We start from the raw sequence: 25,503 nt of genomic DNA, 5'->3' as shown, positions 1-25,503 counted from the left end.
CCATGTTACATATAATTTCTGAAAACTGCACCATGAAAGTCTGAGACTTATTTATGAGGCCCAAGGATTTAAAATTTATGCAATCCTAAGCCTCCTTGCAAGAAACTTTCTCACTGAATTCCCCGACAACAAACGAATCTCGTCGACGCGGATGCCAAGTTATGGCCTCTTTTCGCTACGAAGGATTGGTAAGAGCTAGCAACCACTCTTGCATCCGACGGAACTCAGTGGCGAGTTCAATCCGCCAGGAGCACCACATTTTGGCGGCAAATGGGAGGTCGCAGTGAATTTCACTTACGTAGGATTATCGGTTTCAACCATCTTATGAGGAATTTTCTACCCTTTTAATTTCGCGTGTGTTATGTGTTAGCCGCGGCCAATCGGTCGAAAGGTTATGTTATGTCGCACGACTTCTTGTGCTCGAGATTCGTCATCTGCCGTGACGTTAACTTTTCCGACGCAGGTGCAGTATCGTGAGTGCCTATAAAATATGGGGCGGTTGTCATTAATGTGCGATTCGAGAGCGACAATATGACATCTCGCAAATTTGTAAGGTATCTATTACCAAAAATAATTTTGACAGAGTTTCCTTATAGAAAATTGGCTTTCAAGAAATTTTTCTGACACATTAGTATGTGAAAAAAAATTTATAAATTATAGTAATAATAATAAATTGATATATTTAAGATCGCATAATGATTGTGTTTACTGGCTGCTATCGCGCCATACACGTCAAATTGAGATCATTAATAAAATACAATTTATATTAAATTAAAGAATAGTGAGCTCAAGAGCCACGCAGGATGTCAGGTGCAAATAAATAACGAAAGACTTCAATGTCAAGCAAACGTTTCGACCTTTAATAACGGTCTTCTTCAGTGATAATACATGTCTATAACAAAACAATCGCACTAATTAAAAAATGAATTCGTCGGAATAAACAAATAAAAATCGAAAAATTAAAATTAAATACCCCCCCCAAGGATCTTCGGCCAATTATAATCGGAGAGATACATTGCTCACCCACAGGCGGACACCGTGGAGTTACGAAAACGTATAGTAGAATAAAACACCATTATTATTGGGAAAATTTGAAGTCCGATATCCAACAATACATACAACAATGCTTACAATGTCAATTAAAAAAGTTGGTGCGAGTCAAAACTAAACAACCCATGATAATTACTGACACGCCTGGTTCCTCTTTCGATAAAGTAGCTATGGATATTGTAGGACCTTTGCCAAGAACTAAAAGAGGAAGTGAATATATTTTAACATTGCAAGATCAATTAACTAAATTTTGCATGGGAATACCCCTTCCAGATCAAACATCTGAGACAATCGCAGAAGCCTTTGTTGATAAATTTATTTGTGTGTTGGGAGCGCCTAAGGCGATACTAACAGATCAAGGACGAAATTTTATTAGCGAACTAATGAAAAAGATCGCAAAGCTGTTCAGAATTCGTAAGTTTCGGACAACTGCCTTTCACCCGCAATCCAACGGATCTCTAGAAAGATCACATCACGCGTTAGGTGAATATTTGAAACAGTACGCAAATAATCAAAAAGAATGGGATCGATGGATCGGATTGGCAATGTTCAATTATAATACTGGTGTCCATGAAGCCACCAAGCATACACCTTATGAGTTAGTTTTTGGTAAAATAGCAAGAATTCCCTCAGGCGAATTATTCGGGCCTGAGGATAAACTAACAAGCTACGACGATTACTTAATAAACTTAGCCACTCAGCTCCATGCTATCCAAACTAATGCCCGAGAAAATGTAGTTGAGGCAAAAATCCAAAAAACATTATGATAAAAAAATCAATCCGCAAACATTTAGGCCTGGGGATCAAGTGTTCTTATTAAAAGGGCCTAAACCCGGTAAATTTGGGGATCATTACACTGGGCCACACGAAGTCTTAGAAATACTGAACAAAAATAATGTAAAAATCAAAATAAAGAAAAATAGCCGAATTGTGCATCCAAACCGATTGAGAATTTCCTATATAAAACCTGCCTCTAACAATTTAAATAAATAGTAACAACAATAATCCAAATTTCAGATGGATTCCCGGCTTATTGCTATAATGTTGATAATAGCATGGACGCGCAAAACGAATGGAATAATAGGCTACGATTGTGGATCACCAATGGCTAATATAACTACAATGTCTCTACTCAATACCGAAGAATGCGATATACCCCCTCAACGCGTGAACCAAACCAAAACCTACATACAACTCATACAGATTAATGAATTTAAAACCGTAAGAGTCAGGCAATGCAAGGTCGAGATCGATAGAATAGTGAAAACATGCGGAATGTTTTCCCACACCAGCGATGTACTTAATGGCAAATATTCGTACATAGAGGAAACATCTCGTGAATCCTGTATGCGAATGCAATGGATCGGAGTCTATCGACATGGAAACACTGTTATATCCGAATTAAAGGCTAATCAATCAATCTCCCGGCCGTTGATTTTAGCAGGACACATAGATGAAGGAGGGTGTCACGGAGGTAGTTATTCCGATACTTTCGGGAGTTGGCCTAACGTGATCGTGCTCGCCACTGTTAAAATCACACTTCAAGATTACGAAGCAACAGTCCAACTAAACTCTAATCGCTTAATGCTCCGCTCAGGAGTGACTTGCGATTTCAAGGCTACTCATTGTATAGATTTAGAAGGAGGAAACACATTCTGGGACCCGCTTCCTGCGGATCAATGTGCACTCTCCAATTACGCATCCCTCTATGACGGATTCGCAGACGTGTTAATAGATGATACCGGGAAGGAATCCCAGATAGTCTACACTGTAAAATCTCACGAAACAATTTTCGCATTAACAATGAGGGGAAAGTATACACATTGTGGGTATACACTCATAAGAACCGAACATCCGAAACTATTGATTTACGAAACAACCTTCGGAAATTCGATATTTGGTAAACAATACCGCCCACAAAACCTCGATATTTTTACCTATATAAACTCTAAATTTTTGTACGTAGAAAAACATGTGCGCACTCAAGTAAACCAGTTATATCGAGATGTTCTCCAGCAACAATGTATTCTCGAACAGAAAGTATTAAAAAATGCATTGGCTCTCGCCACTCACGCCCCAGACGCTTTCGCTTATCACATAATGCAAGGGCCAGGATATATGGCCCTGCTAGCTGGAGAAGTGATACACATAGTGAAATGCGTACCCGTTGAAGTAAAGATCGCTCGTGCTAAGAAATGTTACGATCAACTGCCGGTATTACGAAATAATGAAAGCCTGTTTTTAACTCCGCAAACTCACATTTTGTTACGCCAAGGAACAGAAGTTACGTGCAACTCACTTGCACCTGCCATGTACCTTCTCGAAGATTCATGGTATAAGTTTACACCTAGACCAGTCGAATCACTTCCTCCAATAATTATGAAACCCATGACCAAATCGACATGGAAGTATATTAGTCCCGGCTCACTCGCCACGAGCGGAATATATACAGATAATGACCTCAAAACACTTCGAGATCACATAATGTTTCCTGCTGAACGACCCGCGTTACTCAATACGGTGGCTCGAGGAATGATGGGCCAATCAAGCTCTATAAATGGGGGATCTATTTCTAATCTCTTGGACGAAGCCTCCATACAAAAAATAGCCGCGACAGCATGGGAAAATTTTTGGAACCGATTCTTAATTTTTGGAAATGTCAGCGCCGGCATAATCGGAATCTATATGTCGGCAAGAGTCGTTAAACTAATAGATACCTTTGTACACGGGTACGCCTTACATACCGTGTACGGATGGTCAGTATATTTAGTGGGAGCAATATGGGATTCTATCACCCAACTCCTGCTACATTTAGGAAAGGAAAAATACAAATTAAAAAAATCATCACCCTCAGCTCCTGCTGAGTCCGAACTACAAGAAGTAAGACTTTCTGAACTACAAGACGATCCTACGCAAGAAAGACATACCTATCCCTTGCTTCCCCCGCGGGAAACCACTACTTATACCCTTGAATTAAAAAACTAAACCAATCCTTTACTTCTCAGTTCCCATTCTATTGTTATAGATGACTATGGATATTGGCCACACGAACATAAGACTTCTGACAAGGAGCCCATTGAGGGTAAAAATAATAAAAGCAGACGCGCCCACTCTAATCTGGGTACATCTGCAAAACTCTGCTGACGACTTCGAAAAGCTACTAGAGGAACTTCAACGCAGAATGGCACGGCGAAGTCGATTTTTGCACTACCCACCCGAAGACATTAAACCAGACGAAATTGTTGCTGTCCACGATAGGCACAAATGGCAGCGCGGAATTATCCTTGACACCCACGAAAATGGGACAGCCACTATTCTTCTCAGGGATTGGGCTCGCGTCGTCGAACGGCTCTTCTGCGACATTTACCAACTTGAGGATAGATTTCGCGACTTTGAATGGCGGGCAATTCCTTGCGCAATAGCTCACGTAGGGCCCTGTCCAATAAAGAGGATATGGCCCCGACGAGCCAGAGAGCTCTTAAAGTTCCTAGTTGAACAAAGAGAAGGTTGGATCAGCATCATGGGCGATGTGGAAGAAGAAGCAGCGCTTGTAAAACTAGAAACAAGAAACGACTGCGGGAGCGAAATGCTCGACGTCAAAGACATACTTTTGAAATTAGGGCATGCTCGGGATACCGAGAATATTTTGGAAAAAGTATACCCCTCGATCTAAAGCATAGATGTAGTAATAATAAAGTTGGTTAGGTAGAAAACCAATAATCTAATAATAATCAAGTAACTATCTTATAAAATACTCACCAATATTTACTCACATAATAAAAATATATACACGTATATACATATCTTGCAATTAATATGTGCATTCTTAAGGCTAAAAGGTCTGCTACCATTCTCTTATAGATATGCAAATCGAACGCACTAACCCAAGACTGCTGACTGAGAACCCACAAGCGGTCGAAGTGGTAAAGGTAGACTCACCCACTCGATTCTGGATACATCTGAAGGACATGCGGAAGGATTTTAAAAAAATGCAAAGAGACTTAAATAAAAAGACGAGCCGAAAGGCACAGTTGTTACAACCTATAATTGATTACGCAATAAGCGGAGAACCAGTAGTTACACGAGAAGGACAAAAATGGAAAAGAGGAATCATTACAGATGGAATCGAAGAAAATGGTAAAGTAACTGTAGCCCTGTTAGATTGGGGACGCATCGTCCGAAGACGACCCACAGAAATCTACACGCTAGAAAATAGATTCAAAACACTACCATAGCAAGGAGTACCTTGCGGACTGGCTTACCTAAAATCAACCTCTGGAGGACCATGGTCACCAAGAGCAAAAAAGGCAATCAAAGCAATAATCGAAAAGCAAGAAGGATGGATCAACATATTGGGAACTCTAAGGGATGAAGTAGCCCTTGTTGAACTACGATTAAGGGGTGAAAACAAAGGTGAAATCAAAATAAAGGAAATAATGATATTGCTAGGACATGGTGAACATTGCGACGATATTCGATCCGTCCCAGCGGTCGAAGTACCAATGAGTCGCGAAGATCCATGGATCACCACGTGGAGCCAGACCGTAAGCCACAATTCACGAAATAATCAATACCTGAGAGAGGAACTTCGATGCATCACCCTGTTAGAAGGACGACCAATCTATATGAGCCTCGACAACTTACAACTGTTCTGCAGCGACTGTTACCAGAAAATGGCGGCTGATCAAAAATCAAAATATACACCGCTGTTCCCGCACAACTTGGTCCATAGGAGATCAGTAGAGCACAGAGACAAATGCACAATTTGCAAAGGAAGGATGATAAACATCAGACCGACAAGCAGCTGTAAAGGATGCACTACGGGATATCAACGTGCCTTCAAAAAACGCTTAGACCAAGGATGGGGAATAGCCATCGCAATCACACCTGAGGACTACAACAATCATCGAGAGAACTCCAGCAACCATCGAGAGGGCGAGACATCTACAAATTTTTAATACCGCGTTAACATTATAAGCAACTACATATTTCTTTATACCATCAGGAACAGTAGCAAAAAATTAATGTCCATCAACTATGTCAAAGATAGTACAACAGAACTAAATACTCAGGGAGGGGGAAGAACCTCCCAATTAAGGAAATTCATCGAATACCTTATCCCCGAATAATAATAATAATAAAACAAAAAAATATATATATATGTATATATATATGTAGTAGTAGTTAAATATATAACTCAATCGATGAATTTTCAATTACAGCATGTAACATGCGGGAGTCCTTCAGCCTCCACTGGGCCGAGTTGTTCTGGGAAGACTATCTATATCTGAGCGATCTCCGGTGTGTTACCAGCTTAGGAAACTTAAGAGTATTTCAACAACTTGATGATTATTCAAAAATTTGCAGCAAATGCTACGTAGTTCTGACACCCGTCGTGAAACTCAGATATACTCATCTATTTAGGCACCATCTAATCCATGTAAACGCCGTGCATCAAAACCGTTGCGCTATATGTCACGAAATAATGGTAATGGTTAGAATGGCCAAATCTTGTCAAGATTGTCTAGAACGATTCGACCACGCCGACAGAACACTCCTAAATGCCGGCCACGGCATACCTGTAGCCATTTCCTCAAGGGAAACTTAAGATTACGCAAGCGTAGTGTTACGTATAATACTAAGGGAAAATAAGATTGCAAAAAAAAAAAAAAAATCTCAAAAAATTACTGAACTGATCGTCACCTGTATTTGAGCATAAGGTAAAACGAGGAAAAATCTTCCTCTGTTCCTTTTATCTGTATACATCTATTCACTACTTGATCGACTGCAGCATACGTATACGCAAATGATGTCTGCAATTCGCAACTTCTGCTGGGGAAAAAAGGGACGAGAAGAAGAAGAAAAATTTTCATCACGTTGTCTGAGCACTGTCATACTCATGGGAAAACTCCGATGCGTCACTACATTGAGAGGACGCCCGATATATCAACGATTCATCAGTTATAAAAAAATATGTGAAGGTTGCTACCTGGCGATGACATTCGACCAACAAAGAAAATACGCGGCTGTCTCAGCACACCTCTTGGCTCACATGGATTTTCTCCACAACCAGGACAAATGCACCCGCTGCCTGCAGGTAATGCTGAGATACAGGGATATTGAAGAATGTCAGGAGTGCCTCAATACATTCGAATACGCAGACATCGTGGGCCTGAAAATGGGATGGGGGTACCCCTCTATTGGTCAACAAAGGTATCATAGACCCGGTTAGACCAGATGAATGATTCTCCCCTGCTGTTAACCGCGATCAAGTAGTGTTCCACATATCAGTACAAGAAAGAAAGAGAGAAATAGGTAAACCTTGTGCCAAAGATAACTATAAACGTATATTTTACCAAAGATGACATAACACCTAGCACCGCAGGCGTAACCTCGGTAGTTTAGGTAATTAATAGGGGACAAATAAGCAATCAGAAGCATAGAAGAAAAAAAAAATAATAATAAAAATTTACCTTTTCTTCCATGTCTTTACAATTAGGAATAAAGAGAAGAGTATATGCATAATTATAAACATACATATTCATAAAACAATAATATATATATATATATATATATATATATATATATATATATATAAAGAAAAAAATCGTTTTAATATATATATTCTACTCAAAATAACGTAGGGACCTTAATTCTGTATAAGCATCTTAAATACTAAGATAACTAACAATAAACAATTAAGCAGCTAGCGATAGACCAATAAGTATTCGATAGACCAATAAGTATTCGATAGACCAATAAGTATTCGATAGACCAATAGGTATATCACACGAAGAAAAGAAAAGAGATTTAAATTTGCCTTTTCTTTCCGTCATTATTCACACGTAGGTTACGCATACGTATATATAAATATACATATATATAATTAAACGCATATAGTAGAATAAAAGTGAAAAAATGAAGAAGAAAATTATGTATGAAAGGTATATATATATATACTTCTATCAACAAATTATATAAATTAATAACAAAAAAAAAAAAAAAAAATTTATTGATTTATCTTTACAGAGTGTGTAATTGTAAAACACATATTTATATATATATCTTCCGTTGAAATAATATAGAACCCTAACCTTGTGGAAGTACCTTAAACGTTTAGATAATTAAACGGGTGCTAATAGATGAATAAGTGTTTGGGAAAACGAGGGAAACAGAGATTTTTTTCCTTCCTGTTTTCACCCACACATATAGAGAAGAATAAAGGAATAAATATAAAAATATATAAAAAGAGGGGAAACCTTTATTATATATTATGCAAATATTTTTATAAGAATATATATATTTATGCCTTGCATCTATCAGGGAATTATGTAAGACCTTACCAAGGATAAGAATTTTTATATTGTAAGTGCGGCGCTGATAGTTAAGTAAATAACGCTAAATAAATAAGTAACTAGGAATACGAGAGAAAAAAAGGGAAGGGGATTTGGAGGTCGCCCTTTTCTTTCCTATTTCTATATAACTCACAACGCACACCTGAGCGCATTTAGATATAGATCTTCCCTCTTCGATATAAGAATTAATAGTTGTCGAAGGAAAGGAATCAAATCTCTTTGCAAATGTTGTACATCCCCAACATTTGTCTAAGCCGGGGGGTGTTACGTCCTGCGGAGTAACGATTCTTTCCTTCGCAACCAGCGGATATTCTAATTAACGGGCGAGCGACGGTGATCTCACCCCGATCCCAAGAATTCGGTGACTCTCACGGCAATAACCGGATGTCGGAAATTAAGTAGTCATAAATTCATCAATTGAGGAGATCTGAGGTGACACCGTTGCTCGATACCGGAAACACTCAAGATAGTAAAATCAGGGATCTGGAAGACGCACGTGTGCATCCCTTTGAGTTCTGATGCCCGACACCCGCATAGCAACAAATCAAAGAATTTTTTGACATTTAATGCTTCTGAGAGTTCAATTGTCAAACCTGCCGCTTCCTCGGATAACAATTACCGAGGAATATTAAAAAGTCGTAAAAGTAAATATTGCACGTGGGTGTATTAATGAATAAAGTGGTGCACACGGCCCTCGATGGGACAAAGGGAATCATAGACGAAAATTTGTATAAATAGGCGCGTTTTCCAGCGGAGCGCGCAGTCTAGTCTTGATCATTCCGAGTCGCAGTTCCGTGGCATCTTGTATGCTCGAGTTCTCTGACTCTCGGATCGTGACCTTTAAACTCGTGCGGAGCGTACGTCTCGGTCGAAAGAAAAAGTGCCATTCGAAACGTGGCTGGTTGGGGTCTGCAGACCATTGCCCATCGCACGCGGAATCCCTCCGACCGGACCATCTCCCGCTGAGTACGGCGGTACGGCCCAGTTTGGAGGCCTGCGACTCCGAGAGTATTCCATTCACTATTATCAACACTCACACATTCAGCAAGTAGTAAGTCCAGAATTAATCACCTAGTTTACTTCCGCTCTTGTTCCTTTTCTCGAACACCTTTTCTCTCTTTGCGAAGGATTTTTTGTATAAACATAATATATTCACTAAATTTATTACTCTCCGCTCCCATACTCTCTCTCTCTCCCTCTCTCTCTCTAATTTTCCTCTTTCTTAGGATTTACTCACAAGAGTCAATCCGGAGGAATCTTTTTATTATTAAATTTCCTCTTTCTTAGGATTTACTCACAAGAGTCAATCCGGAGGAATCTCTTTATTACTAATTTTCCTCTTTCTTAGGATTTACTCACAAGAGTCAATCCGGAGGAATCTTTTTATTATTAAATTTCCTCTTTCTTAGGATTTACTCACAAGAGTCAATCCGGAGGAATCTCTTTATTACTAATTTTCCTCTTTCTTAGGATTTACTCACAAGAGTCAATCCGGAGGAATCTTTTTATTATTAAATTTCCTCTTTCTTAGGATTTACTCACAAGAGTCAATCCGGAGGAATCTCTTTATTACTAATTTTTCTCTTTCTTAGGATTTACTCACAAGAGTCAATCCGGAGGAATCTTTTTATTATTAAATTTCCTCTTTCTTAGAATTTACTCACAAGAGTCAATCCGGAGGAATCTCTTTATTACTAATTTTCCTCTTTCTTAGGATTTACTCACAAGAGTCAATCCGGAGGAATCTTTTTATTATTAAATTTCCTCTTTCTTAGGATTTACTCACAAGAGTCAATCCGGAGGAATCTTTTTATTATTAAATTTCCTCTTTCTTAGGATTTACTCACAAGAGTCAATCCGGAGGAATCTCTTTATTACTAATTTTCCTCTTTCTTAGGATTTACTCACAAGAGTCAATCCGGAGGAATCTTTTTATTATTAAATTTCCTCTTTCTTAGGATTTACTCACAAGAGTCAATCCGGAGGAATCTCTTTATTACTAATTTTCCTCTTTCTTAGGATTTACTCACAAGAGTCAATCCGGAGGAATCTTTTTATTATTAAATTTCCTCTTTCTTAGGATTTACTCACAAGAGTCAATCCGGAGGAATCTCTTTATTACTAATTTTCCTCTTTCTTAGGATTTACTCACAAGAGTCAATCCGGAGGAATCTTTTTATTATTAAATTTCCTCTTTCTTAGGATTTACTCACAAGAGTCAATCCGGAGGAATCTTTTATTTACTAATTCTCCATTCTTCTTGGGATTTACTCACAAGAGTCAATCCGGAAGAATCTTTTTATTATTAATTTTCCATTCTTCTTAGGATTTACTCACAAGAGTCAATCCGGAGGAATCTTTTATTTACTAATTTTCCATTCTTCTTGGGATTTACTCACAAGAGTCAATCCGGAAGAATCTTTTTATTTCTTCTCTTCAATTGTAAGAATTTCTTTCTTCCTCTTCCTCTCTTTAGATTCAGCCGAACCCTTTTTTTTACCTTCAATCTCCTCTGGTTTCACTCGAACCCTGTTCGGGTTAACCCGAAGGAGTGTTTAAACTCCAACCTTTCGATAAACATAGAGAGAAACGGAGTTTTGTTTTGTTTTTTTTTTGTAAATAATGATAATATTCCCCGAATCCACGAATATAAGTCCCGAGCAGCCGTGAAGCGGCACCGGAGTCGCCACAATCGCCGAATCCGCCGCCTCAAAGCCATAGAGGAACAAATAAATAACATCGCTGCCCAAGTTAACTTAAAAATTATAGAGCCTTTAGTTTAAACCGTTGTTTTTTTTATGAATATAAATCATTTTTCAAAATAAACAAATTGTATTCTTATTTACTACTGATTAAAATAAACCAGGTACAATAATAATTGGTGCTAATTTCATAACCACTACCACCATCCCTCGCTCTTACAAGATAAGCACTAGGTCCAATCCCGAGGTAAAGCAATTAAGTTTGTTGCCTCAAAATAGGACCAAGGGACGCGAAGCATCCCGGATATTTTGCCATTGGGGCCTCCCGCTGCGGGCCCTACTGACCTATATCCCGGGTTGTCGACGCGGTCTCCCGTGCCGCACGTGCACACTCTCGAATTGTTACGTCCCTCCCTTCTCCCTCTATATCTTGTCTACCCTTCTTTAACCCTGGACGTAACAGTTCAATTTATATTGATTTTAATATATCGTGCGGAATTTAAGGAATTGCCTCGAGGTATTCGCACGCACCATCGAAAAATCGTGGACAAAAAATCGTGACATTCCTTTTGAGTTTCTAATATAAAAAGTACAAAATTAAGTTACAAAGTAAATTAAAAACACGTTAATAAATTGTAGTAAAGAAAATAGCATTAAACTTTTGTAGTCCTTTTTATATTCGTTAATTAATTATTTTATATAACAAATAGTCATACCATAGTCAAAGGTATACCAGTGCCAAATGATTGGATTAAACATAAATGTAATGGTATTAGTAAGCATAGTAAGTTCACGCGGCTCCCGTGAGCGTCTCGCAACTCGCTCGCGCTGACTTCTATATTTCAAACACAAATAAAAATCATTTTCACGTAAAAACATTTTCTGCAAACGCAAGCCAAAAGCAAAGTTATAACTCCATTAATATTAAATAAATGGAATACCATTAACAAATATTATTGCGAATCCTCATTCGGTGAAACCAATAATAACCGTAGATATCACAAGGAAAAGTTTAAGAAATTTATATCAGCGCAAACCAACGATAAAAATAAAACCATCAAAACAGCCAAAACCAAGGTTGATAACCCACCGAGGAAATTTCAGCAATTACGAAGGAACTATACGGCAAATCGTCAGCTTCAAGCAAGGTATTAGATATCTTATCTATAAAAAAATTTATCCTCAGAAGAGCGTTCTCCAAAAAGAGAAACATAATAATAAACAAGAAAAAACCGTACAAACAGAGATTATACGGCAGGAAAAAATCTAAAGACATTCTTGTAAATTACTGGCAAGATTAAATTGAACAATAATGATTTATTCTTCTTGTTTACGGTTAAAACAAGTGGCGACCATATTACAGACAGAAATATCAAGTGTATTCTAAAGATTCCGAGGTGTCTAGGATATCCAATCGATTCCATGCTTAGTCCAGTTACAGAATCATAAAAGATACGATTCGCCGATTATATCAGTTAGATTTAAAAAATAAATATACGGCATAGTAACTAAACTATTATCTATCCCAAGCTGCTATTAGCGATCCCATTACGATCCCACTATACGTAAAAAAAGTTATTAAAATAAAATTTACATTTCTTACAGATTATTTTAAAGTATGATTAGAAGTTTATTTTCTAAACATTTTTCCCGGAGGTGTTAAATCTAAAATAATATTGAGACAATGTCCAGTCCATAAATCGATAAGAAGAATGTTACTATGATTATGCCTAAAGGTACTACAGGGAAAATACAACCATTAGATGGTCCAGACTTTTTCAAATCACAAAATCTACCTAAATTTCCGGAAATAAAGTAGTGCACCCCTAGTGATTTGTCAGAAGAATATCTTACACTCCAAAACCATCCCTTTGCTCTAACTTCTTGTCCCCTCTCTATTGTAATCGCCCCGTTAACCATTGAGCTCCCTGATGACCAAAAACTCGACTTAGAAATAAAAGTTAAAGAGTAATAGACCGCGTCGGAAAAATGGCGGCCATCTTTCACCGATCATACCCGCTGCGCGTGAAGCGCTGACCCGCAATCCATACCGCAGCAGCGGTGAGCGCGGCATACACAGCCGCATGTTATGAACGGCAATAGATTGATTTCTAATGCAGATCAACGCGTATTCGGCGCTGTTGAGCGTAATACACATGAGATATCGCATAGATTCCGTCGTACTTGAGCCGCGCACTGATAAACAGCAATAGTTTCGTTTCTAATGTAGATCAAGAAGTCACGATTGGCCGAGCGTAAAGAGTTCGAAAGAGTGGGAGAGCCGAGAGAACCTCACGCCGTCGAAACAGTCGCAGCGAGCAACAGTCTGATTTTATTCAGAATCATATAAAAAATAGCCCCCACCCAATGAAAAGACATTACAGTCCAGATTTCTTCAAATCACAAAATCTACCTAAATATCCGGAAACAAAGTTTTGCACCCCTAGTGATTTGTCAGAAGAAGATCCTACACTCCAAAACCATCCCTTTGCTGTAACTTCTTATCCCTTCTCCATTGTAATCTCCCCATTAACCATTGATATTCCTGATAACTAAGAACTTGACCACGCAAGAAAAACAACAAGAATGCATGCAAAAATGCACGCAAGAAGAACAGCAAGAATGTACGTAAAAATACACGCAAAAATGCAAACAAAAATGCACCCAAGAATGCACGCAAAAAGAACAACAAGAAAAACAGCCGTAAATAAAGTTATGATGTTGAAGCTAGCAGCGGATTCGCAGCAGCAGATTCGTCAAAGCAGGGACCAAAAACGCAAATAAATTTTAATATAAAAAAGTCAAAAAAATTTTAACATTCACAAACAGTAAAAACAAAACAAAAAAAAGAGATCATATTCTCGCCACCCCCTCGTTGGTTGGTCTTGGGTAGCGCAAAGAGAGAGAACAATATGTATGTTTAGCAGTCAAATTATATTTCTGATCTATAATTTACATCAAAATAGAAAATTGGGAAATCATACTATTTTTTTTCTATAATGACAATATTATATTCCTATACGGCGCAAGCAAGCAACCTTAATATGATTGCTAATAAATTTCCAGCGCCGACTAAGCCCTTGTTTCTGCAATAACTCGTTATATAATTAAAACAATTTAGTAGCCGTGCGCATTTTTCTAAATTGTTCTTACTAGTCGGGATTGATTTAGAAGGCTATAAAGATGTTCTAAAAAAATTTGCAGCCCCGACCGAGGTTTCGTTTTCCTGTTTTTGCAATAAATTTTATATTGTTTAAATAATTTTTCGTAGTCGTGCGCATTTTTTTTAATTTTTCTTACTAGTCGGGATTGATTTAGAAGGCTATAATGATGTTCTAAAAAATTTGCAGCCCCGACCGAGACTTCGTTTTCCTGTTATTGCAATAACTCGTTATATAATTTAAACAATTTAGTAGACCTGCGCATTTTTGTTAATTGTTCTGGATAGTCTGATCTATTTAGAAGCGTATAAGTGTATTTCGTGCAGTTACTTGCTAGTTTGCTTTTATATGTCAAAGTTTCTTATGTATTTTATTTTGAATGAGAATCCCTGCTCTTTCTTCTCTCAAATTACACATATACACACGCACACATGCACGCACATACACATGCGCACGCAGGCACGCACGCAGCCATACACATGTAGACACAAACGCTTGCTCGCAAAACAAATACGCTTCCACGCACGCACACACACACACACATGCTTGCACCTACGCTTACAACACGTACACATGTAGGACACGCGCTTATAGACATCCAGCCACATAAGATCAATTTTATGTGAAAAACGAAAAAAATTTTTTATTTGGTACGTACAGCTGTCACATGATGAAAATATTTGCTTAGTGTGCAAAATCTCTGATATATATACACAAAATGAAACCTTATTCCCCTAAAGATAATATATACGAATAATATTGCTATTCAAAGTAAGATTGAAAGTTTAGAAAAAAGATTAGCTCAAATAAAATTTTTATAATTGCAAATCTAGATACAAGACGATGAAAAGAGGAGTCTCATTGCACGCACGCATTTTGTAGAAATGTACTTGCGATTTCATTATATGCATTATATTGCATTACAATATTCAAAAATGTATGCAATGCGATACATTTGGAAGAGAAAAAGCGAAAACTCGTAATTGTAAAAAATGTATACATTTTTATACACGAACAGACTTAGATGTCTAGCCAGTCAGGCGATATACGAACAGGATATACGAACAGTCTTACATGACGATGGCGGCACCATCTATCGCAAGAGTCAGCAACTATTTTTATAGAGAGACTCCTCTTTCATCGTCCTGAATCTGGATTTGCAATTATACAAATTTTATTTGAGCTAATCTTTTTTTCTAGGCTTTCAATCTTAGTTTGAATTGCACGATATTATTCGTATATGTTATCCCTAGGGGAATAAGGTTTCATTTTGTATATATATATCGTAGATTTTGCACACTAAGCAAATATTTTCATCATGTGATAGCTCTACGTACCAAATAAGAAATTTTTTTTCGTTTTTCACATGAGATTGATCTTATTCCTCTAGATTTTGGTGCGTACTTTAATTCTATAAAAGAGTTTTGCGATTCTATAAAGCCAATTAAAAAATTAGTTAAAATAAGAAATGTCGGTAAAACAGACGACTTTAGAATCCCCTTAATATAAAGAATAAAAATAATATTTATTTCCAGTGCTGTTATCCAATCATTGGATTAAAAAAATTAAATAGTGATTGTTTTTTTGATAGAAAAGGCGACAAAAGTAATATTTTATTAAAATATATAGTAACATATTTTTAAGTATCTTTTAAAGTAATTAAAACCAATTAAGCAAAAACAAAATTACTTTTTTGTTCTCGAATTCATTTTTGGATAACCTAGCATCCCACATAGACAAAAGCATCCTCCAGCACATATTGATTGAAGCTCGATAAGAGCGTCAAACAACGTGGATTCCGTTGTCAAAAGAAGAATCCCAGCACTCACTAATTAAAATTTAATCTTAGTCGTGGACCAATGCGGACTCTATCTTCTTTCAAGAACAGTCCCAGCACCCATTAATTAAAGCTTGATTAAAAGCGTCAATCAACGCGGACTCTGTTCTCGAAAGAATAAAGTTTGTCCCATTAACTCAGGTAGCCAAATGCAGTAAATTTGTTGTCATGTTGCCAACAATGTTGCAGCAATCAAGTTTGATAAACTCGGGACAAGGTGAGACAGCATTTTGTCTGTAAGGTTGCACTCGAGTGATTTACAATTCTATTAATGGCAAATAAATAGCAACATTTCAACATTGAATTTAGTACTTGCAAAGTTGTTGCTATCAAGTTGCTGTCATTTTTTTCGAGAACAGTCCCAGCACCCATTGATCTAAGCTCGATAAAGAGCGTCGATCAACGCGGACTCTATTCTCGAAAGAATAAAGTTTGTCCCAGCACCCATTAACTCAGGTAGCCAAATGCAATGAGTTTGTTGTCATGTTGCCAACAATGTTGCAGCAACCAAGTTTGATAAACTCGGGACAAGGTGAGACAGCATTTTGTCTGTAAAGTTGCACTCGAGTGATTTCCAATTCTATTAATGGAAAATAAATAGCAACATTTCAACATTGAATTTAGTACTTGCAAAGTTGTTGCTATCAAGTTGCTGTCATTTTTTTCGAGAACAGTCCCAGCACCCATTGATCTAAGCTCGATAAAGAGCGTCGATCAACGCGGACTCTATTCTCGAAAGAATAAAGTTTGTCCCAGCACCCATTAACTCAGGTAGCCAAATGCAATGAGTTTGTTGTCATGTTGCCAACAATGTTGCAGCAACCAAGTTTGATAAACTTAGAACAAGGTGAGACAGCATTTTGTCCGTAAGGTTGCACTCAAGTAATTTCCAATTCTATTAATAATAAATAAATAGCAACATTTCAACATCAAATTTAGTACTTGCAAAGTTGTTGCTATCAAGTTGCTGTCATTTTTTCGAGAACAGTCCCAGCACCCATTGATCTAAGCTCGATAAAGAGCGTCGATCAACGCGGACTCTATTCTCGAAAGAATAAAGTTTGTCCCAGCACCCATTAACTCAGGTAGCCAAATGCAATGAGTTTGTTGTCATGTTGCCAACAATGTTGCAGCAACCAAGTTTGATAAACTTAGAACAAGGTGAGACAGCATTTTGTCCGTAAGGTTGCACTCAAGTAATTTCCAATTCTATTAATAATAAATAAATAGCAACATTTCAACATCAAATTTAGTACTTGCAAAGTTGTTGCTATCAAGTTGCTGTCATTTTTTTCAATAACAGTCCCAGCATCCATTGATCAAAGTTTAATCTTAATCGTCAATCGATGCGGATTTTATTTTAAGAACAGTTTCAGCACCCAATGATTGAAACATGTTCAAGACTTCAATCAATGGGACTAGAATTGCTCTTGAAAGAGGATCATAGGATACATCTTTTTGTCTATCTAGGATGTTTGCTTACCTAAAGATGAACGTAAAAACAATAAAGATAATTTTGTTTCATAGTCTTAATTACTTTAAAAATTTTATAAAAAGTGTTACTTTGTTACTATTAGGTGTGCAAATTAATTCCGTATTTATATTTTATATCATAACTCTGTTTTAAAACTAAATGTTTTTTCACTACTTTGCAGTTCGTATGTGTGTATCTTTAAGTGCTCAAAACCTAATATGTCTTAAGGAAGAAGGCATTATGACCTCACGAAACACCTGTGAACACGGCGATCGACAAGTAGCATTTGAGACGGAGCACTCTTTTCGCATTTCAATTAAAAGTTTCAATTAAAGACGATTGCTCCGCAAAAAATGCATCGAATTAATTTGCGCACTTAATACTTTAACGATTGAAAGATTACTTTGGTCGTTTTTATCATATTATAATGAATATAATTTTATCATAATCTTCTACATATTATATTTATAAATTTTATGTCAGCTCAGGAAAATGTTTCTGATAGTGATTCATTTCTGATAATAATGATTATTTTATAATTTATAATAGAAAAAGTGAGCAAAAATGACAAGTATTTTTGTGCATTATTTTAAGAATAAAATAATTTCTAACTATAACACAATATTTAATATCATAAAGCTAATATATAATTAACAATTTATTAAATTATAAAGAAAGGAATAATTATTGAATGATTACTTACATTAATAAAAAATACATGAGGTATCTTGAATGAATTAATAGTACAACAGTACACCAAATTGTGATCACTAATAGCAATATAAATTCAGACTGTCAAACTTGAGGACGGACATTGGAACTGTCTTAGACTAACAATAAGTTTATATATAGTAGCAGACTTTAAAATATTTAAAATCAATTTAACTATAATAAAAAATAAATTAATAAAAAATCATATAGAATGTATTCAAAGAATCATTTTGAATTAAAATATCAAAATATTTCTTTCAAAAGTCAATTAGAAAGATTTTTTACGTTACAAAAATCACTTGCTCTTAGTAAAATAATTAAGGATTAAAGTTTATTATCTTATATAATGTTACCTCAGCTAATTATATTATTATTTAAGTAAATATTACACAACAAATGTAAACATTTAGTTATGTATACAAGCATAAAATATCAACGTCTTAAATATTGTAAAGTAATTAACAACAAATAAATAAGTAACCAAGAACACGAAAGAAAAAGGAAGGAGATTTGGTGATCGCCTTTTTTTTTCCTGCTTCTATATAAAACAAATATCTACCTATCTACACGAGTAAATAGGTAAACTAAATCGTAAAGATTGCTAGGATAAGTTTAAGATCAGGAAAAATTTGTCATGCCGATTATCGCGAGCAATAAACATAATTGTTAAGCACCTATGAATAACCTATGATGAAGCAATTGTAATATTAACTATCGCCTAGAACGTATAACTCCAGCAAACTTTTCCTCTCAAAAAGTAATGATTTTTATACAAAGCAGAAAATAGGTCTTTTAGCGGGATTTATTAGTAAGTTGATAGTTATGTAAACCACAATACCTTGATTTAAATAATCCTTTGATGGCACGATCACTTTACTAATAAAAAAAAGAATATATATATATATATATATATACATATACATATAATTTGAACTAAGATAGTAAATGAAACTTCCTCCTTCTTGTAACAAAAATTACTTTGAAGTTTTCTCTTAAAAAAAAAGCCTTTCAAATGTCCAACGAAAAATAAGGGGGCTTTTTCCCTCCCTGTTGTCGCTCTCTCTTATATTCCATGCAAGGTAAAAATCTCGCAAATCCATTACATTAAGTAAAACTAATTGAACCACTTTTTACCCGCGTCAACCAGCCAATCAATCTCGCACTTGTCACTTATATTTAACGTAAAAGGAAAAACTCGACGAGATGCACTGCGATGCCCACGCTGGCAAACTGACGCTAAACTGCATCGAAAACGGCATCCGTGGGCCTGCAAGCACGGAGTGAGACCCTAAGAGTGGGGGAAGCCACAGATGCTTTGCCCAGGTAAAGTCCAGAAGGTATGAAAAAAACGGAGAAATAAAAAAGGGATGTAAGGATTAGAGAGTAAAACCCTGGAACATGCACGTGTTTCAATATTCGAACTTATAGTTCAACAATGTCATTTCTGAAATAAGAGGAAGTCTTACATCATTATATTAGCTAACCGAATGTCACATTAGTAATTGTGATTTATCGAGCTATCAACGTACACATACATGTATTCTTATACGTACAAAAATATAAATATATAAAAATATACATATATAATAAGCAAGCAAAATAAGGAAACTAACTCCTTGTAAGAAAAAGAAATTTATATTGTAAAAAGAGGACAAAGGGATTAAGAAAAAGCTGTATTTTTCCTTTCCTGCTCTTTTCTTAGAACCTCAGGATGCACGTCTAAGAGAAATCTTACATGTGGGTCCTTCCTTAAGGAAAAAATACCCGCGAAAGAAAAGAATTATCCTTCTTATTCTGCAAATGTTGTGTACTCCCAACATTTGTCTAAGGCGGGGGGTGTTACGTCCTGCGGAGTAACAATTCTTTTCTTTCGAAATCGATGCGGCCAAGCAACCGAAAATCGCGAACAGATGGTCTATCTTAACCGCGCAGCTAAAATTAAGCTTAAGCTAAAATTGTCCAGTCAAGTCAATACGGTTGGCCTACGCTTGACACGTGCCGGTTTTGGCGGACGCAAGCGTTGAAACGCGGATGATTGACCCCATCGACACGAAACACTTGTCGCACAATTAATAGGTAACGTTCTTCTAAAGAACCTAACCGACAGGATGGATTACTCAGATGAAAAAACAGATTAGAAATCGAACGCGCTGAGAACGCGCGGGCAGCAATAAGAGACACCTGCGGATTAAACCGAGGAACCATAGGCAGAATCGGGTATAAAAAGAAGGAGCTCCTGAGCATTTCGCTCATTTTTTCGCCATTCGTTGTTCGCGATTCATAATTCACTCCAGTTCGATCCGTCGCACATTCCATGACATTATATGTCCGAGTTTGTGACGTTCGAATTCGTATTCATCATACTTAAATTTGACGCGGCGCTGTGAAAATTAAGTTAATGTATTCTTCTGCAACTTCCGAACACTCTGAGTGCCAACCGTCGACCAGCCGTACGTCGTTGTAAGCTGAATCCGCTCCGCCAAACACCAAATCATTCGCACCTTCATAAATTTCAACCAACAGTAAGTCTTAGACATCCATTATTGTTACTTTTCATAAGACTACCCTCTCTCTCTAGTAAGATTTTCATTATATTTTTCAAAATATTTTATACCCAATATTATTTCACTACCTTTCCTTTCCTCCTTCTATTACCCTCTTTACTTTCTGCAGGATACAATCGAACTCTCTTTCGATTGGGTCCGCAACTCTCTTTACTTTCCGCAGGATACAATCGAACTCTCTTTCGATTGGGTCAGCAACTCTCTTTTTTTCTTTCTGCAGGATATAATCGAGCTCTTTAGATTGAATCCGCAATCACCTTTTAATCCCTGCTGGATACAATCAAACTCTCGTTCGATTGAATTCGCAGCTTTGTTTCCTTCCATCGGAAACGAAGAATTCCTTTTCTTTTATTAATTCAAACTCTTTCCTTTTCTTTCTTTCGAGTAGATACAATTTAGATTTTATTTTCCTTTATTAGAAAGAGAGAACGTAGCCTTAAACCTCAAATTCATTCTAGTGCGTAATCGAGTCCCTGAACATAAGTCTCGAAGAGGCATTAAGAACTGTCGGAATCGTCGAAACAGGAAGGTCCAGAAGCTTGGCGCATCGTTATCGCTCTCCGAAAAATTAAACAATCTGCGAGGAGAAAATTCTGTTTTGCCTAGTGCTTTAACTAATTTAAGAACTTCTGACGAACCGATCGATTCATCTTCACCAGTCTCAAATCCGTCCGCCGAATCATTTTCTCTTTCCTCCTGTCGTCGTCCCTCTCCCTCTAACTCCCCTGGATCTCATGTAGAAACAGATTTTAAACAATCACCAGGGTCACCTTCTTCTACTTTTGATCCCTTTGCAGAGCCTTTAGTGTGTCCTCGGGATTCAACCCTTCCTCCTACAGATTTTCCTCCTACACCTTCCCCCGATTTTTTCCATCGTAACTCCGATTCTCCTGTTCGAAGATCCCCGGAAGATCCATACTCTCCCGCGTTAGAGTTTCCTCAAGAAAACCCGTATTCCTACTCATTATTTATTCCCGAAGAAATAGAAAATATCGTAAACGATAATATCGAAGCGAATCGAAGAGTAGCCAATGAATTGGAAGAAATCTTCGACTCGGTCCAAGAACTACCTGAATAACTAAAAATCCCTTGATCACAATACACACCCATACACGCACATTTATATCTCGTTAATCTCAAATGTAACCGATTAAAATTTAAGTTTATAATTGCATTTTCTGTTAAGATTTCTTAAACCTATCACAAGATTTTTCTTTCTTTTATCGCACATGTTCTCTGCAAACAAAAATGTTATTCTTGAATTAATTATTATTATTTTAATCATCACCTATCATTGTAATCGTTTATTTTTTTTGTTATGTTAAAATAAATTGTAATCTTTAATTTTAACTATTTTCGTTTATTTTTACTACCTCTATACAATACAATAATTAAATTTAATATAAAAAATTTTTATTAAGAAAACGGTTAAAAAATTTTTAAAAAAGTATTGTCTGCTTATTGAAATGTAGATCGAGGTTTTTTCATTCATAGATCTATTTTGTCTATCAATAATATTTATGTTTCTCAACAGTACTGTGTTCAAGAAAGAAATCTTGAACTTCAAAACCAAAATTAAGAAATTACTCACGTGAATTCTATGTTCACATCTCTTATTTTTATCTCCTTAAATTGAACTAATAATTCTACGTGAATTATACAGGATAAGTCGATGTGAATTTATTCTCATGAAATCCACATTGCTGTCACCTATTTTAATCTCCGTCAAATTTCATCAATATTTTTATGTGGATGAAATGTATTAAAATCTATGTGGAAGTGTTCACGTAGAATTCATGTGGATATCAACTCGATGAAGTCATATCCATGAATTTTACATAATACACGTGGATAGAACGTGGAATCCACGTACCTGTTCTCATTGGATATAAGCATTACAGCTATCCCTATTATCTTCGTTATTAGTTGTCAAATTTTAACGATTGCATATGGAATTATATGTTTAGTAACTCAACATTTCTACTGTTTAGCATTTTGTTTTGTTAACTTTTTTTAACATTTAATTACATATACTTCTTCATTACGTTATTATACATGTATGTATACACAATTGTTTCTTTTTTATTATCTAACTTATTAATAGACTATACACATTTCAAGTTATAAAAAATTATTTAATAATATTTCATTAAAATATTTGTTTAAGCAAGATTTTCATATCAAAATATTCGATTATCATTCTATAAGGTAACGTTCAAAAATACTAAAAATATTCTATTTTATTGTTTATATTAAACACATATTAAAATAATATATCTAATAAACCCAATGTTTCTAAACTCAAAAAATTCTAAATTAATGAAATTCTATAAACGATAAAAAATTAAAAATATATAATTTTGTAATAAAATACTGTGCGTTCATTAAACAAAACTATTTTTTAAATTTATTTTTGGAATGGCCATATTACCAATCTATTCTGTTTTTCACTCAATATGCCATGTTGTTACATTTTTATAAATTACGTCTTAAGTAATAAATTTCATAACTTTGAGTCTAGAAATTATTAAATAACAGTTTATCGAAAACAATTTTTTTTTTTTTAGCCGTGTACGAACATACGAATGACACTTGTACAAAAGAATAATATAGTATTAAAAAGAATAATAATAAATTTTAAGTATCAAGTACTTTACCATAGTTTGACAGATTTAGAAGCTCAAACATCGCTCCGATCGGATATCTTCCAACTTGCGGAATATTTTTAAGATTTTCATGGATCTGGTAGTGTCTATGCACTACCGACACAATTAGGAAAAATGCCACAAAGTAAAGTGTACATAATCCCAACGAGACGAAATCCATTTTCGTAATCTGTAAACACATAAAATAATTAAGTGAAATTTTGAAAAGTTAAACCCTCTGATTTTGCTGTGGATTGATATACTACTGGATTTTGGTGCACTATGAATACAAATAACATAAATGATATAATTTTTTAAAAACTATATAATACAATTTTTATTAAATTTATTAAAATAATATAAAAAAACAATAAGTTTTTAGATTTTTTTAGTTTTGACTTTCAAAATGACCTCATAGGCGAATTTCATATTTATAATTAGCACATCAAAATAGAGTAGTATTTCAATCAATAGCAAAATCAGTTCATCATTTTGGAATTTTATCCAACTGATTTAAATTATCAAATAAATTAAATATAATACATTAAATTAGATTTTAAAAAAATGGAACTGTAATAGATATTATACCATAAAAATTGCACTTTTTTGCCGTTATTATATCTCCAGCACTGATTAAAAATAAAATAATACATGTAAGTACCACAAAGATATTTTCTATTACGATAAATTGATAGCGCATGTCTACGTAAATCTATATGTATATTCAGGCATAGCAAATCGTTACTTCTTTGTTACTTTATTGTTACCTTTATCTTTTTATTATAATGATTGGATAATAACGTTAAAATTTTTTATTAGAGAAGAAGAAAGTATTATGGCTACTGTCGACAATATGGCTACATCTATTATCTCCGTTATTAGGTGACGCATTCTTTGTGGAGTTATTCATTTAGTAGCCCATCGTTTTTTAGTGATGCTAATATGTCAGTACATTAATTATTACTGACAATTGTTATAAGGCATTTTTATACAAAGAAAGCACGTTTTCGCAACATTGCGGGACAGTTGGTAACATGGCCGTAAATGGGCAATCTTTGGAGTGGGGGATATTGCCATCCATGGTCGACAAAATGGGCAAAATCAATATTCTCGTACAATTCCGAATGCGCACTTTTGTCACGTGACACCACACGTTTCGTGACGCATGCGCTGAGCGTAGGGTCGAAATGCATGAGCAAAGATAGTACACTGATCTCTCATAACCTATAACTGTGACAGGCAGTAACAGAAAAATGCCACACGCTAATTCTCCCTCGAATGCCGCAAAAAATGTACTTCTTTTGCATAAAATACCGTATGCAACATGGGGCCGAGGGCGTTTTCGACTTCGGATGCTGTTTTCAGCCGAAAACGGCAAAGATTGGTTGCATAATATACTATTATTTTTGAGCACTTCTAAACTTTTTCAAGATACACATTTAACCTTTAATTACACGTACACGCACCGGCAGAAATGGTGTCCTTCCGCGCTGACGTTCGGCTGCCGCACACACACAAAGCCGCGTACGTACATGTTTCGTGGCAGCGCGGCGGAGATCGAGGTGCGGGAAGAAAGTAGTGGGGGGCGTTTTGATAGCGCATCTTCCTCGCTCGACGCTGGATCGAGAGAGAAAACACAAATCGACGTGCTACCATGGAGAAACTCGGTGTCCTTTGCTATACGCCTATACGGGATACGGGATACCATGGTTGGTTGGGCGTTGTTTTAATTTTTAATTGCATAAAAAAATTTACTCGGATGCAAAGATTTATTTGAAAAATAATGTAAATAGAATTACAATTTTTAATAATAAATTAAAATTATGTCATTACGACAATACAGCTTCAATTCATGGGACTGTTATTTTATGTCAAAACATAATTTTAATTCATTAATAAAACTTGTAAATCTCTTTAAATAATTACTTATTAAAATAATTTCTATTAAAAAATAATTTTAATTTGATAAAGGACCCCGCACAATTTATATGAAAAAAACGTGTT

General features: G+C 35.8%; 1 protein-coding gene across 5 annotated transcripts in view; it reads right to left on the bottom strand.

Annotated features, from left to right (window-relative positions):
* The window catches only part of LOC120358916, a 97,426-nt gene that overhangs the window by 7,139 nt on the left and 64,784 nt on the right, over positions 1-25,503 (bottom strand). For 3 of the 5 annotated variants that reach the window (XR_005575800.1, XM_039454749.1, XM_039454750.1), the window contains exon 2: positions 23,512-23,689. Coding sequence is in view for 3 of the 5 variants with exons in the window: in XM_039454749.1 (XP_039310683.1) it covers positions 23,512-23,689 (178 nt within the window). In the remaining 2 variants the exon portion in view is untranslated. Of the gene's footprint in view, positions 1-23,237; positions 23,690-24,965; positions 25,420-25,503 lie in introns of those variants that run through there. The other 2 variants (XR_005575801.1, XM_039454748.1) reach the window with 2 other exon arrangements.

The sequence above is a fragment of the Solenopsis invicta genome, chromosome 11 (assembly GCF_016802725.1).
Source record: "Solenopsis invicta isolate M01_SB chromosome 11, UNIL_Sinv_3.0, whole genome shotgun sequence".
In the NCBI taxonomy this organism is placed as follows: domain Eukaryota; kingdom Metazoa; phylum Arthropoda; class Insecta; order Hymenoptera; family Formicidae; genus Solenopsis; species Solenopsis invicta.
Note: the sequence above shows the minus strand (reverse complement) of the source record. Positions and strands in the feature narration are given on the sequence as shown.